This window comes from Mytilus galloprovincialis, chromosome 7 (genome assembly GCF_965363235.1).
Source record: "Mytilus galloprovincialis chromosome 7, xbMytGall1.hap1.1, whole genome shotgun sequence".
Lineage (NCBI taxonomy): Eukaryota > Metazoa > Mollusca > Bivalvia > Mytilida > Mytilidae > Mytilus > Mytilus galloprovincialis.
Genome location: NC_134844.1, coordinates 2,199,085 through 2,215,600, shown reverse-complemented (window position 1 = coordinate 2,215,600; position 16,516 = coordinate 2,199,085). Strand labels below are relative to the sequence as shown.

General features: G+C 31.8%; 1 protein-coding gene across 1 annotated transcript in view; it reads left to right on the top strand.

Moving 5' to 3' along the window:
* The window catches only part of LOC143082118 (uncharacterized), a 153,321-nt gene that overhangs the window by 66,385 nt on the left and 70,420 nt on the right, over positions 1 to 16,516 (top strand). The window contains exon 9 of the mRNA XM_076257675.1: positions 2,918 to 3,029. Coding sequence (XP_076113790.1) covers positions 2,918 to 3,029 — 112 coding nt within the window. The remainder of the gene's footprint in view (positions 1 to 2,917; positions 3,030 to 16,516) is intronic.

The following is a 16,516-nucleotide window of genomic DNA, read 5'->3' as shown; positions in this document are numbered from 1 at the left end:
TACCAACAATCAATCAATCGATACAATACAGCAGAACTTTTCTGACATTTGTAATTTTTAAAATATATCTGTCTGACCTAATTAATCAGAATAAGTTTATGCTGGTTAATATAAAGATATTAAGAAGATAATGTCCGCAAGTTTGTAATATATAAATATTAAGGAGGTAATGTCTGCAAGTTTGTAATATATAAATATTAAGGAGGTAATGTCCACAAGTTTGTAATATATAAATATTAAGGAGATAAAGTCCACAAGTTTGTAATTAACTGAAGAAGAACACAGATGTTAGATCAGATGGACAAAGTTCTAATTAAGTTAAAGTTAATCAATCCCTCAGCTCTTTCTACAAATCACCTTTCATCTGTTAACTTACAGATCATGAATAAAAACATACAGCTATCACAGAGGGCGCTAGTAGTTGGCATTTGTTTATTTCACCTTATGTTTTCTATAAATCTGTAGTTTCAATACATTACAAAGTAATTTCTCTATTAGTATTGCATTTTAAATGTCTTTCTTTTATGGCATCAATAATCATAAAAACTCCTATTTTCCTCCTATTCTGAGCCATGATGGTAATGATTTGTCTGTATGACCAGAAAGTAATATCCACAGTATCAAATGTATTCTGAAGTCAATTCATGTAGTTCTTATCATCAGCCTTAATCTTTTAATCTTAACAAATTACAAAGAGCAAAGCCTACAAAAAGGGGGGAGGGGTAAAAAATTGCTTATAGTAAAGCAAGCATGATACATATCAATTATTAATTAGAATGAGGATACTAGAAATTATACCAATCATTACTGGGACTCAGTGTACCCCTCTTAGGACATCAGATAAGGGGAGGGGGCACTTTTAAGTAAATAAAACATGTCCTTAAAAATGAGATGTCTGTTGGCAACTTTCATGATAAACCACCACTTAGGGTGCAGGTGGGATTTGACCAAAATGGACCAGCATAAGTAGCATTCATGATCCTTAATTGCATGAAAGACCAATACCCTCTGCCACATTTTTCACATAAACTGTGAGAGTATATATTAACTTAAATGACCTGTAATCTTGATCTTCATACTCTTAGAAATATTGGATACACTAGTGATCTAAAATCTCCATAATCAATGTGTGCATTCTTGCTTTTATTAACCTTGACCTTACTGATTAATCAACTCTGATTGGATAAATGATCAAACTAATTAGTTTTTATAACAATTGTTCCTACATATTATATTGATTAACATGAACTTAGTGCACGGGTTCATTTATTTCATGGGACTTTGTGTTCATTGTATTTTTTATATTTGTAGGAAATACATGTCATGTTAGAATATTTTAATGCTTGTGGAATTGTTTATTCAAAACAGTTTTCCATGAAACTAATCAATTTAACTAAATTATTGTACAATTTTCCGCCTGTTTAAGGATGTTTTCTGATTGCGGTATGCATTTTTAATGATTTTGGATATTGATAGAATTTCAAAAAAATATTCTTGAATATGTTTTTACTGCCTCGATAATTGCAAATATATATTTATTTTACAAATAATGAAATATAAACTTATGTTTTACATATGTAATCAACTGATAGAATCTTTAGATATGTTGAAATATTGTTTTTTAAATAATCCTTTGTATGATTAGTGGTTATTATTTCTATGTCTAAAACAACAAAGTTTGCACGAAGAGTTTGATAACATATATGCAGAAACAAAAGAGAAACCATTAACCAATGTTAAACATTGAGAATTTTTTGGCAGAAAATCAGAAAAATGTAATCGAGTATAAAAACATAGAAAGCAAGCTATAGATCTATTCAGGCTGCAATCCCCTACTGACTTAGGGGAAACTAATGATAGAAAAAGTTAACGACGAATCAGACAATACATTGTGTTCTAGCGGTAATATTTAGCAGATGACAGTTTTGGCACTAGAATATCTATACATCTGTACGTTTCCTACCTGGAACATCTTATCTACAGAGTGCTTAGCAGACGACAGATAGATAGATATTGGATTGGAGAAAAAAAAAATACTCTGTGACAATTTCGCTACTTTTTTGCTTCTGTTTTCGTAATTTCAGTTAATTTAGAGTGGGATATTTTTAATCATTTGAAGCCAATTATTTGTGACTAATGACTTGAGGGATTTAATCAGCTGATTTCTTTTGATTGTGTTAACAGTTTGTACTACAAGACATTGATAAAGTATTTAATTTTTAAATTGTTTCGTAGAAAGTGGATAATAATTGCAACTTGTTCATACCTGGAAATAACAATTTATACAAACTTTTTTGTATTTTTTTTAATATTGTAAAAAAAGAAGAAAATTGTTTCTCAACCTACATTATACCTAATAGTTGTACTCTTATGTGTATTATATTAATGAGAAAAAGATGATTAGTTTTATTCTGCAAGCTGATTATTGAATTTAGTCACAATAAAAATTGATTAAAACAATTTCAAACAGAACAATCTTGCAAATTTACAAATGCCAGTATCCGATACTGGAATGAGAAGTCCAACCAACAATAGTGATATGTCAACAGGTACCAGGCCAAAATCTCCTCAAGAAACACGCTCAAAACTTCAACGACAAATTTCTATGAATAAATACGATCAGGAATATAAACGCAACCAGTTCTCAAAACAAGAAAGTAAAGATAGTGGTATTGTGACAGAAATGGCACTGAGGCCAAAAGACCTTGATCTTACACGATCAGAGAGTATGAAATCACGGAATAAAGTTGAAAAATCTCCCAGTATGAGAGGGCGATCTCATAATTCTAGTACTAAATCAAAAAGTGGAAGTATGAAATATAAACAACGAAGTAAAACCACCAGTGATCTGGTTCCCATGAAATATAATGAGGAAAAGGAGGTGAGTGTTAAACATTTAAATTATTTTATTTTTCAGAAATTTAGCAAATCATCTTTATTCAAAAGTTTATGAGACCCAAGAAGATATGTGTAGAAAACGAAATGAAATAAGAATGGCAAACATTCAGTTGGCGGCAGTGAGAGCCCAGGTAAGATTAGCCATACTAGGGGTTAGAAATTAGCAGGTGCCCCCAGTAGCCCTTGGCATAGGTTAGATTATTGTTTCACAGGGTTGGAAATAAACAGATGCCCCTAGTACCCAATGTCACAGATTAGATTATTTATGGATGAATCTATTTATGCTCTGGGATAGAAATTGGCATGTGCCCCCTGAGTCACCATTTTATTCCAATAAGCTAAAATCATACCATTTTATTCCAATAAGCTGACCTGAATGAGACCATTGTAATCCAAGACCATTTTATTCCATGCAATAAGCTGACCTGAGACCATTTTATTCCATGCAATAAGCTGACCTGAGACCTTTTTATTCCATGCAATAAGCTGACCAGAGACCATTTTATTCTATCCAATAAGCTGACCTGAGACCTTTTTATTCCATGCAATAAGCTGACCAGAGACCATTTTATTCTATCCAATAAGCTGACCTGAGACCATTTTATTCCATCCAATAAGCTGATCTGAGACCATTTTATTCCATCCAATAAGCTGACCTGATTTTATTCCATCCAATAAACTGACCTGAGACCATTTTATTCCATGCAATAAGCTGACATTAGACCATTTTAACTGTAACCACTTGTATGTGACCCTGTCAGTACACCAAAAGAAAATCACCAATGAATGCCATGATGAGTGAATATATGCTTTTAGTCACTTATATTTACTATGATATTTGAATTCTGTTGCTAATGTTGCTTTTCCTAAAGTATTCTTGACCTTTAACCCCACAAAATGGAAGTTGCAGTGTTAATTGACTTTCCTTTGAACATTGTATAAAAGCAATGAATAAAAAAATTACAAGTAGGAGTAATGCTATGTGCACATCAAAACACAGATGTTGTTAATAACATTAATGATACCTCGTAATAACCTCATCAGGGCTGTGTTTACATCTGTAAGAAATACTGTATTAAATTCAATGTAGTTAAGATTAGATTTTGTAAATGTGTTTTAAGATATTGTTTAAAGTCTTTGATTTTCAATTAAATTTCCTCTGTAAATGGAACTGTATTTTTGTTCAACATTTAAGGTAGCTCTGGGAACAGTCTAATGCAAGAAAATTTTAAGTGGTTGTAATATATATACATATATTCCCGTTTGAATGGTTTTACACTAGTAATTTTGGGGCCCTTTATAGCTTGTTGTTCGGTGTGAGCCATTAGGCCCCATGTTGAAGGCTGTACCTTGACCTATAATGGTTTACTTTTATAAATTGTTATTTGGATGGAGAGTTGTCTCATTGGCACTCATACCACATCTTCCTATATCTATATAATCTATATATATATATATATATATATATATATATATATATATATATATATATATATATATATATATATAAGAGAGGCAAATTAGATACCTAGGGATCATTCAAACTTGTTTAAGCAAAGTTAAATGACAAGGATATTGCAAAAAATGAAAGATTGATGACACTATATGTATGAGATATACAAGTCCACATTAGTGTCTTTATATATCTCAAAAAAAAACATCATTTTAATTACAGTCAAACCTGCCTTAAGAGACCACCTGTATTAAGCAAACACCTTTGTTGTAATCCATTTATTTTAGATCCCTCTGTAGTGCATTTCATGTATTTTGAACCTGTACTAAAAGAGCACCTGTCTTATGAGACCACAAGTTTGCTCTCCCTTTTTTTAAAACCAATTTTCACCTTTGAATTAAAAAAAAAATAGTCATGTGCTCATTGAAACAGTTTCTAACATTTTTGTATGTGTGAATTTCCATCTTTGATAAATTGACCTTTTTGTATATATATTCGGTTGAAATTTTTGGAAATTGCATTTATTGGATGCAATATGGATGAATTCTCAAAAAAATATAATAGTAACTAAAATATAAACTCTATTTAAAATGGGTTTATTTCATCTGTAAGAAATATTCTAAGTTAAGATGAGATTTTGTAAACTCATTTGAAGATATTGTTGAAAGTGTTCTATTTTCAATTAAATTCCCCATGTAAATGAAACTGTATTTTTGTTCAAAATGTAAGGTGCTCTGAACAGTAAAATTCAAGAAAATATGAAGTGGTTGTTTTTTACCATTAAACATTCAAAAATCATATGTTGAGAAAACTGACAGTACTATGCAAAAAATGAAAGATTGAGGACACAAGTCCACATCAGTGTCTTTATATATCTCCAAAGATAACAAAGATTGAGGACACAAGTCCACATCAGTGTCTTTATACATCTCCAAAGATAACAAAGATTGAGGACACAAGTCCACATCAGTGTCTTTATACATCTCCAAAGATGACAAAGATTGAGGACACAAGTCCACATCAGTGTCTTTATATATCTCCAAAGATAACAAAGATTGAGGACACAAGTCCACATCAGTGTCTTTATATATCTCCAAAGATAACAAAGATTGAGGACACAAGTCCACATCAGTGTCTTTATATATCTCCAAAGATAACAAAGATTGAGAATACAAGTCCACATCAGTGTCTTTATATATCTCCAAAGATAACAAAGATTGAGGACACAAGTCCACATCAGTGTCTTTATATATCTCCAAAGATGACAAAGATTGAGGACACAAGTCCACATCAGTGTCTTTATATATCTCCAAAGATGACAAAGATTGAGGACACAATTCCACATCAGTGTCTTTATATATCTCCAAAGATAACAAAGATTGAGGACACAAGTCCACATCAGTGTCTTTATATATCTCCAAAGATAACAAAGATTGAGGACACAAGTCCACATCAGTGTCTTTATATATCTCCAAAGATAACAAAGATTGAGGACACAAGTCCACATCAGTGTCTTTATATATCTCCAAAGATGACAAAGATTGAGGACACAAGTCCACATCAATGTCTTTATATATCTCCAAAGATAACAAAGATTGAGGACACAATTCCACATCAGTGTCTTTATACATCTCCAAAGATAACAAAGATTGAGGACACAAGTCCACATCAGTGTCTTTATATATCTCCAAAGATGACAAAGATTGAAGACACAAGTCCACATCAATGTCTTTATATATCTCCAAAGATAACAAAGATTGAGGACACAATTCCACATCAGTGTCTTTATACATCTCCAAAGATAACAAAGATTGAGGACACAAGTCCACATCAGTGTCTTTATATATCTCCAAAGATAACAAAGATTGAGGACACAATTCCACATCAGTGTCTTTATACATCTCCAAAGATAACTAAGATTGAGGACACAAGTCCACATCAGTGTCTTTATGTATCTTCAAAGATAACCGAAGATTGAGGACACAAGTCCACATCAGTGTCTTTATACATCTCCAAAGATGACAAAGATTGAGGACACAAGTCCACATCAGTGTCTTTATATATCTCCAAAGATAACAAAGATTGAGGACACAATTCCACATCAGTGTCTTTATACATCTCCAAAGATGACAAAGATTGAGGACACAAGTCCACATCAGTGTCTTTATATATCTCCAAAGATAACAAAGATTGAGGACACAATTCCACATCAGTGTCTTTATATATCTCCAAAGATAACAAAGATTGAGGACACAAGTCCACATCAGTGTCTTTATATATCTCCAAAGATAACAAAGATTGAGGACACAATTCCACATCAGTGTCTTTATATATCTCCAAAGATAACAAAGATTGAGGACACAATTCCACATCAGTGTCTTTATACATCTCCAAAGACAGCAAAGATTGAGGACACAAGTCCACATCAGTGTCTTTATATATCTCCAAAGATAACAAAGATTGAGGACATAAGTCAACATCAGTGTCTTTATACATCTCCAAAAATAACAAAGATTGAAGACACAATTCCACATCAGTGTCTTTATATATCTCCAAAGATAACAAAGATTGAGGACACAATTCCACATCAGTGTCTTTATATATCTCCAAAGATGACAAAGATTGAGGACACAATTCCACATCAGTGTCTTTATATATCTCCAAAGATAACAAAGATTGAGGACACAATTCCACATCAGTGTCTTTATACATCCCCAAAGATGACAAAGATTGAGGACACAAGTCCACATCAGTGTCTTTATATATCTCCAAAGATAACAAAGATTGAGGACACAAGTCCACATCAGTGTCTTTATATATCTCCAAAGATAACAAAGATTGAGGACACAAGTCCACATCAGTGTCTTTATACATCTCCAAAGATAACAAAGATTGAGGACACAAGTCCACATCAATGTCTTTATATATCTCCAAAGATGACAAAGATTGAGGACACAAGTCCACATCAGTGTCTTTATATATCTCCAAAGATGACAAAGATTGAGGACACAATTCCACATCAGTGTCTTTATATATCTCCAAATACAGCAAAGATTGAGGACACAAGTCCACATCAGTGTCTTTATACATCTCCAAAGATGACAAAGGTTGAGGACACAAGTCCACATCAGTGTCTTTATATATCTCCAAAGATAACAAAGATTCAACATTTCAAATACAGTCAAACCACATCTGTGTCTTTATATATCTCCAAAGATAACAAAGATACAGCATTTCAAATACAGTCAAACCACATCAGTGTCTTTATATATCTCCAAAGATAACAAAGATACAGCATTTCAAATACAGTCAAACCATATCAGTGTCTTTATATATCTCCAAAGATAACAAAGATACAGCATTTCAAATACAGTCAAACCATATCAATGTCTTTATATATCTCCAAAGATAACAAAGATACAGCATTTCAAATACAGTCAAACCATATCAGTGTCTTTATATATCTCCAAAGATAACAAAGATACAGCATTTCAAATACAGTCAAACCATATCAGTGTCTTTATATATCTCCAAAGATAACAAAGATACAGCATTTCAAATACAGTCAAGCCTACACATGCAACCTGTATTAACAAAAACCTATGTTATAATTAAATTGAGAATGGAAATGGGGAATGTGTCAAAGAGACAACAACCCAACCATAGAACAGACAACAGCAGAAAGTCACCAATAGGTATAAGACCATTTATTTTAGATGGTAGTGCATTTCAAGTATTTTAAACCTTTATTAAAAGACCACCTGTCTTATGAGAACCTCAACGTGAATCTTTAAGACAGGTTTCACTGTATAAACAGATGAATTAAAAACGAATAGTGGTGTGCTCATTGAAACATTTTCTAACATATTTGTGACCTTATGTATGTGTGAAATTATATATAATAATTAGGATTTGACATTTTGTATACATATATACATTGGTTGAAATGTTTGGTAATTCAATTTATTAGATGTAATGTGGATGAATTCTCAAAAAAATATAATAGCAACTAAAATATGAACTCTATTTTAGACACAATGGGTTTATTTCATTCAATTATAGATAATATTGCTCATGCACAAAATTCTTATAGAATTCAATGAACTGTTAAATTTAGAATAATTAACTCAAAATGCCAATATCTCATTTACATAAGATGTGAGACCTCAAGTAGAAAAAGTGGGAGAATTTATAAGGTAATAAAACTTGAATATTGGATTAAATAAATCATTAATGAGTTCTCTGGAAATAAGTCAGTATTGTCTCTCATATATTACTCCTGTGAGAGTTCAGTCAGAGGGGTGAGAGTTTAGTCAGAGGGGAGAGAGTTAATATCTTTTTATATCTTTCTACAATTATATAGGATATTATATATTTATCCTTCTTTCTATTTTGATGAACAGACCTGCATGAAAAAATATCTCAGTATTTTGTCTCATATATTACCCCTGTGAGAGTTTAGTCAGAAGGTTGAGAGTTTAAATCTTTTTATATCTTTCTACAATTATATATGATAGTACAAATGTATATATTTATCCTTCTTTCTATTTTAATACACAGACCTGCATTAAGAAGCGTCTTTCTATTTTAGACCTGCATTAAGAAGTAATTATAACTGTTAGGCTATAATGTTCTCTGTCAGTTTGACAGGTTTTGATACATCGTCAGCTATATACTAATACTATACTCATCTTTGTTATTTTGGTCAGACAGGAAGTCTTAATTTAACAGTACAATGAAAAATCTGTTATTTCTGTGTAAATTTGTAATAAACAAAAGAAACTAGAATATTTTTGTAAACAAAGGAATAAAAATACAATCCCTGTGCATGTCTATGTTAAATTAGTCAGCCGTTTTTTCTTAATATACCAAGTCAGCGCCATGCGTGCTATGAAAGTCTGGTTATGATTGGTCATAGGGTACTGATAGATACTGTATAATAAACAATAACTCACTGTAACTAATAAACAATATAAAAATATAATTACATTATTGCCTTAATTAATGACTGGTCAGTTTGGCAGCTGTTGTATAATATAATAACACCATTTGGCACTGACCACCCTAAGTGACCACCAGTTGTTTGTACATAACTGATAAAGGTTATGTTTTGTAACCATTTATAATTGTACCAATCCATAAAGGAGAATTAAATGGGTCTTATACAACATGCTTTAACATTATTAGGTTAGAGCTGGAATATTATATCAGTTATGACAAAGAATAGTATACTCTTGGGGATATAAGTTTTTTTAGTAGCAGTAAATCTGCATTTAACCTTTGCACTTTTTGTATTCCCCATAGGTTATGTATTGATTTATCCCTATAATTTGTAGCTTACTTTAGTATATAGATGAAAATTAGTAACTTATATTAAAAACCTCTTATCTGTCGTCAGTGTAAAAAGAGTTAATGAAAAGTGATGTTAAGATGAAATTAAGTCACAATAACCTAGTTAGGCTTATCCCTGGTTTGTAATCAGTCTGTTTATCACAATTTTCTTATATTTAACGTTGATAATTTTACATCTCAAGCTATTAGATTGTCAATGGTTATTGTCAGTGGTTATTCTCAGTCGAGTACCATGAAAACATGTTGACATCATAAGCTAACTTCATTGATGTCTCCTATGATATTAGGGACAAACAGATTATCAATTGTATTTCAACGCCTGGATGTTTCTGGGCTATATCTCATTTCAAAGCTAAGTACCCCTTTGATGAAATTATAGCTGAGAATCTCCCTCTTATTTTCAAAAGCATAGATAATTTTAATTAGTGACTTAAGATGCCAGCTCTATTTAAAAACCAACTTTTAGGGGGAGGTATATGGGAGGCTCTGTGGAATAGGTTGATGGATGTTTTCAGTGTTGACATGAATATCCATTATATGCTCATTTTTATAAATTTCCTGTTTTCAAAAGTATTATTTTTTCGAAATACTAAGGATTTTCTTATACCAGGAATAGATTACCTTAGCCGTATTTTGCACAACTTTTTAGAATTTCAGTCATCAATACTCTTTAATTTGTACTTGTTTGGCTTTATAAATATTTTTATCTTAGCATCACTGATGAGTCTTATGTAGACAAACCGGCTTTTAAGTTATAAGCCTGGTTCCTTTGATCAATATTTAAGACTTTAGCAGTATAAAGAGAAAATTTAGAGCTTTACATGTCATTAAAACATTCATTGTTGAAGGCTTTATGTAAACTGGTAGGTGTCTTTACTGTTTTGGGTTTTTTGGGGTTGTTGTACGTCTCATTGATGTGTATCCTGCTTTTCCTTTAGATTTTAAATGTAAATATTGCATAAAAGCATTATACAGAAAACACAGCAATATGAATTAAACCACTAGAAGCAACCCTATAAAGGGAAGCACTAAATAAATAGCAAATAGACCAAGAGAATTAATAATTTACAACAAGCATGTATATTATATTGACATATTACTTTATATGAAGTTAAACTCCTCAAGTTTCACACCTTCTTCTAACCATCATAACAGTCTTACATAAATAATGGATTATTATTCAGGCAGATTTTAAAATTTTGATATCACTTGAAAATATGTATTCTGAATCAGTGATGTAATGGGTTTTATTTTTGTTTTTTTGTTTTTATTTGAGGGGTATTATTAAATTTGCAAAGTTAATATCCAGTTGAAATAATTTGTGATACAATCCAATGAACAAAATGGGAAATGTGTCAAAGGGACAACAACCTTAAACCAAAGAGCAGAAAAAAGCCAAAGGTCACCAGTAATTTGTACTAACTTCAGGGTATTCTAGTCCCTCTAACACCCCCACCCTTAGTGTATCAATACCTATCTCATATTATCTTCTAGTCCCTCTAACACCCCCACCCTTAGTGTATCGATACCTATCTCATATTATCTTCAGGGTATTCTAGTCCCTCTAACACCCCCACCCTTAGTGTATCAATACCTATCTCATATTATCTTCTAGTCCCTCTAACACCCCCACCCTTAGAGTATCGATACCTATCTCATATTATCTTCTAGTCCCTCTAACACCCCCACCCTTAGTGTATCAATACCTATCTCATATTATCTTCTAGTCCCTCTAACACCCCCACCCTTAGAGTATCGATACCTATCTCATATTATCTTCTAGTCCCTCTAACACCCCCACCCTTAGTGTATCAATACCTATCTCATATTATCTTCTAGTCCCTCTAACACCCCCACCCTTAGTGTATCTATACCTATCTCATATTATCTTCTAGTCCCTCTAACACCCCCACCCTTAGTGTATCAATACCTATCTCATATTAACTTCTAGTCCCTCTAACACCCCCACCCTTAGAGTATCGATACCTATCTCATATTATCTTCTAGTCCCTCTAACACCCCCACCCTTAGTGTATCAATACCTATCTCATATTATCTTCTAGTCCCTCTAACACCCCCACCCTTAGAGTATCGATACCTATCTCATATTATCTTCTAGTCCCTCTAACACCCCCACCCTTAGTGTATCAATACCTATCTCATATTATCTTCTAGTCCCTCTAACACCCCCACCCTTAGTGTATCTATACCTATCTCATATAATCTTCTAGTCCCTCTAACACCCCCACCCTTAGTGTATCGATACCTATCTCATATTATATTGTAGTCCCTCTAACACCCCCACCCTTAGAGTATCGATACCTATCTCATATTATCTTCAGGGTATTCTAGTCCCTCTAGCACCCCCACGGTCCCACCCTTAGTGTATCGATACCTATCTCGTATTATCTTCTACTCACTGGAAATCTAATTGGTATTCTAGTCCCTCTAACACCCCAACCCTTAGTGTATCGATACCTATCTCATTTCTTGGAAATCTAATATCAAGCCCCTAAAGGTTTCAGATTATCTTACCTAATTGACAATTAAAATACCTCAATGTTTTTAATTATATTTATTTATGCTTGATTTTACTTGAGTGGAGCAGAAGTCGGGTAAAATATAAGATGTTTAAAATCAGAATCTTTTTCATCAGACGTTACAAAAATAAATCATAACTTTAATCAACCTGATCAGTTTCCTCCCAGATGTATGGGTTCCCTGCCCAAATTAAAGTGCTTATGTAGGTTAGGAATTGCACTCTTTTATCAAACCAAACAGATAGTGATCTGGATACCTGTTGAGAACATCTGGTTGCCATTGATTTGTCTCATCCAATCAATATCATGGTCCAATTATCCAATAGCAAGGTTACAGTCAAACTATCTGTACTGAGACCACATCTGGTTCCCGTTTAGACTGGTATCCTAACAGACATTAGTGGTACCAGTGACAGGATAAAACATAATAATAACAAGATAGCATTAGATATATGTGTTTTAAAAATAGATGTAAGGGTACAATATGTATTACCTGGTAGTGTTATATCCTGTAGGGAGTTTGGCCTTGTGTGGTATTTTTTTATTTACACCATGGTAGTGATACAAAGAATGAAAATAAAAATATTTATTGAATCCAATTAAAGAGTCAGTTTCCGTGCATATATATACATTTTTAGTATTATTAAAACAATAATTTTTTAGATATATTATTATCGATTCCAACTCGAAGTTTTCAGTGATGTAAAAGGAGATCTTTTAGAAAATGTCTCAGTTTTGTTTTAGGATTTAAAGCATGATTATAAATTGCATTGTGATTATCTGTATATATTTTATTGCATAGTTTTGTTTGCTGTTAAATCTTGCCAGAGACACTACTTAGTATATGTCTCTGATCTTGATTCTTCACAAGACAAACTATCAGACATTTATTGGCAAATCATAATGAAAAAAAAGGCAATTTGGATTTCAATTCATTAATATACTGAAGTGTTAAATATACAAATGTAATATTTGCTGTCATTCTGAGAATAGAGCAGTCCTATAAAAGCTGTATGCAAACGTATGTAACTGATAAGTCTATTATATTTTTGAAATTAGCAAAGTTGAATAGAAAATGTAACCTGCCTGCTTTAATAGTTTCCTTAAAATAAAGATAATTGCATAAGATTTGATCAGAATGAATTGTCATATTCAAAAATCATTAATTGCAGATTTTTTTTTATTCAAAGTTAAGGATTTCCAATTTTAAAGCAGAACTTAAAAATACACCTGGCATTATGATTTATAATAAATTCTACCCTTAGGCTTTCCTTTGATTTTCCCAAAGTTATTTTTACAAAAGGCTTCCTAAGTCTGTTTATAATTTCCGTATGCTGGCTTTCTGTCAAAAAAATATAATATTATTATTTCCCAAGATAATCTTTAAGAGACATTTGTTTTTCCAAACGACAAAAAAAAAAGGTTTTGTGACAAAGGTTGAAACATTTCATTCTACCAATTGTTGTTATCAAAAGGGGAGATAAATCCATACCATTACTCTAGTATACTGTCTCAGCACATGGCTTAAAACATGCCTGTCTGAAATACATTTCAATAACAGTTTTCTCAGCAATTTCTTGTCATAACATATATATCTTGTTGTTATATAGCTCCAAGCGTCTTCTGGTTATACTAGTATTGTGTAACTAAATGTTATCAATTCCTTTGACATTCAACTATCTGTTTTCTGAAAATCATGCAATTATTATACTATTAAAATGTTAAACACTTCTATGTACATTTTCCTTATAAAGGGTACCATGTCAGTAGAATGATTAATCATTCAAAAACTTACACTTTTATAACATAAATAATTAACACGTAATTTAATAGTTTAATAAAAGGCCGTTATCCTTAATTACTTAACACTTTGAAGGGGTGTTAAGTAGTGAATAGAGTAGAAACATCTTCCTGAATATGTTCATTTCTTATAGTGAAGTGAAGTGTTGGATACCTTAATATTTAGACATTGGCAAAACCTGGACTAACGTAAAATGTTAGCACGATGGCTTGAAGTTGACAATATTTGCAGTACATCTGCTAGTTATGGAATTTGAAAAGTGCAGGAAATTTATGGTGAATTTTATAATTTTAAAATAGAATATAATAGGCTACTTATTATTTACTTATAATAAGGAAATAGAAAGTACATGCAAGTTACTTAGGAGAGGGTAGGCAGCCTGTATAGTAAAGGAAATTGTGATTTGTTTATATTAATGTATAAGGCAACTTATACAGGAAAGGATTGATAACTAAAAAATGGGCAACTAAATACATAGGAAAGGGTAGGCAACTTTCATTGGAAAAGAGGGACAACTTATAAAGGAAAGGGCAGACAACTTCTGATTCAGGTTATAATTACTACTCTGGTCGGTAGGGCCTTACAGATTTAATTTTACTTATAAGTGCCAGACTTTCCTATTTAATGTATTACAGGTCCTGTTTCTCTTGTACAAAGTTATTGGAAAAATCTCAAGTACAAATGTACTGCTTAAGGGGGCTCACAGGTCTAAATCATTTTTTTTTTTATTTGATATTCCCCTAGATTTTTCTATAAATGAACTTTATTTTATACTTATTAGAAAAATAAAATAAAAAAAATGAGGTCACCGTTCCTTTACTCTCACAATCTGCCTTCGAAAGTAGCATACATTTTTGTTATAATGTCCTTTTTTTCTGTTGAAATAATAGGAGAAATAGCAGTTTTATCGAAATAAAAAAAGAACTCAATTACAGAAATTGCTTAATTTTTACAATTATTTAGTTTATGTGCAGCTTATTCGAAAACAACAATAAAAAATATACGTCACCGATGAGTTAAAAAATATATTTCAATTTTAATGCCAAAAAATTGCATTTTTGCACCAAAGGGAGATAATTTGGAGCTTTTTCAATGATATCTTCATTTTAAAAGTCACCTGGGGCCAACATGAATTGATTTTTTGGAATGATTTTTGTACCATATGATAAAGTATAACAACTACTAAAGGTAATAAATTTGTAATGAAAAATTCATGTTTAATTTTTTTCTAAAATCTTATACCCGCGAGCCTCCTTAATCCATTTTATTTAAGCAGTCTGAATATTTATGAAAATCTGAACAAAAAATTTTTTTTTTAAATTATAACAAAATTTATAGATCTTATATAGATCTTTGACTTTTTTAAACTGCATTAGATATTGATATATGGTGTATATACACTGTAAAGTCCTTAGTCTGGATCCTTTATTGACACATCAACCAGTTTCTGTTTGTGCAGACACAGGATAGTATCTCCAGTCTCTATATTCCACAAATTGAATTATTAGAGAAAAATGATGGCAAGTTAATTTCCATAAAATGATTACCTTTTCCATATTATACTTTTCACTTCAGGATATATACATTATAGTATAAGACTTTGTATGCTGATCAGATGGAGATTGTATTGTAGAAAAATTGACGAATAAATCATATTGCGTCTTGATGAGGTCAGAAGGGTTCAAATCAAATACATATTTAGGGGTGATAGCAAAATACATTTTCTTTATTGTCTTGGATTCTTTCGGAAGTAAACAGAACTATACAGTTTGTATACATGTCAAGTTGGTATCCATTGATTGTTTTGTGAAAGTGCATTAATTGTCTGTGAAATCAATTGTACTTGGTGATTTATGGATGGAAGTGTACAACTGACAATAGTGATCCTACAATGTGGTCCTTGACAAATGGTTGCTACTTACAATGAACCTATTGAAGCGAGGGTTTTAATGGTAAAGTTGATTTCAGCCACCAGTGTCATTTAGTCTATTATTATTGAATGTGAAAGCAGGCTATGGATATTGTCCATTTTTTGTGTGGTTCAAGTGGTTTGATCACCAATAATAGATCCATTGAATTTGATTCCCTTATGTCATCAACGAGTGCACTTTTTACCAAAATTCTACTTGTAATGAGTCCTTTGATGGGTACAATTCTAGAAACAGGAACTGTGTACCTTCAAGGGCATTGTACTTCACCCCAATGTTACTGCTCAATCTAAGATTTCTGTAAGTTGATTTGTGAACTCTAATGTTTCTCTTTGTCAATTTTTTTCCTTTTGACTTATGGTTTTTGAGTATCTTCTATTATATTCCACACCTCTTTTTGTGCTTTCTGAAAAATTTCTGGAGTAAACTGTAATAACTTTGTCCTTTTGTTTTTTTAATCCTTGACATGTTTTTTTATTACCTACTGAAAGAAAAATCAGGAGTAAATAATTGTTTTTCTATGTTGTGATGTTACACTATTGTT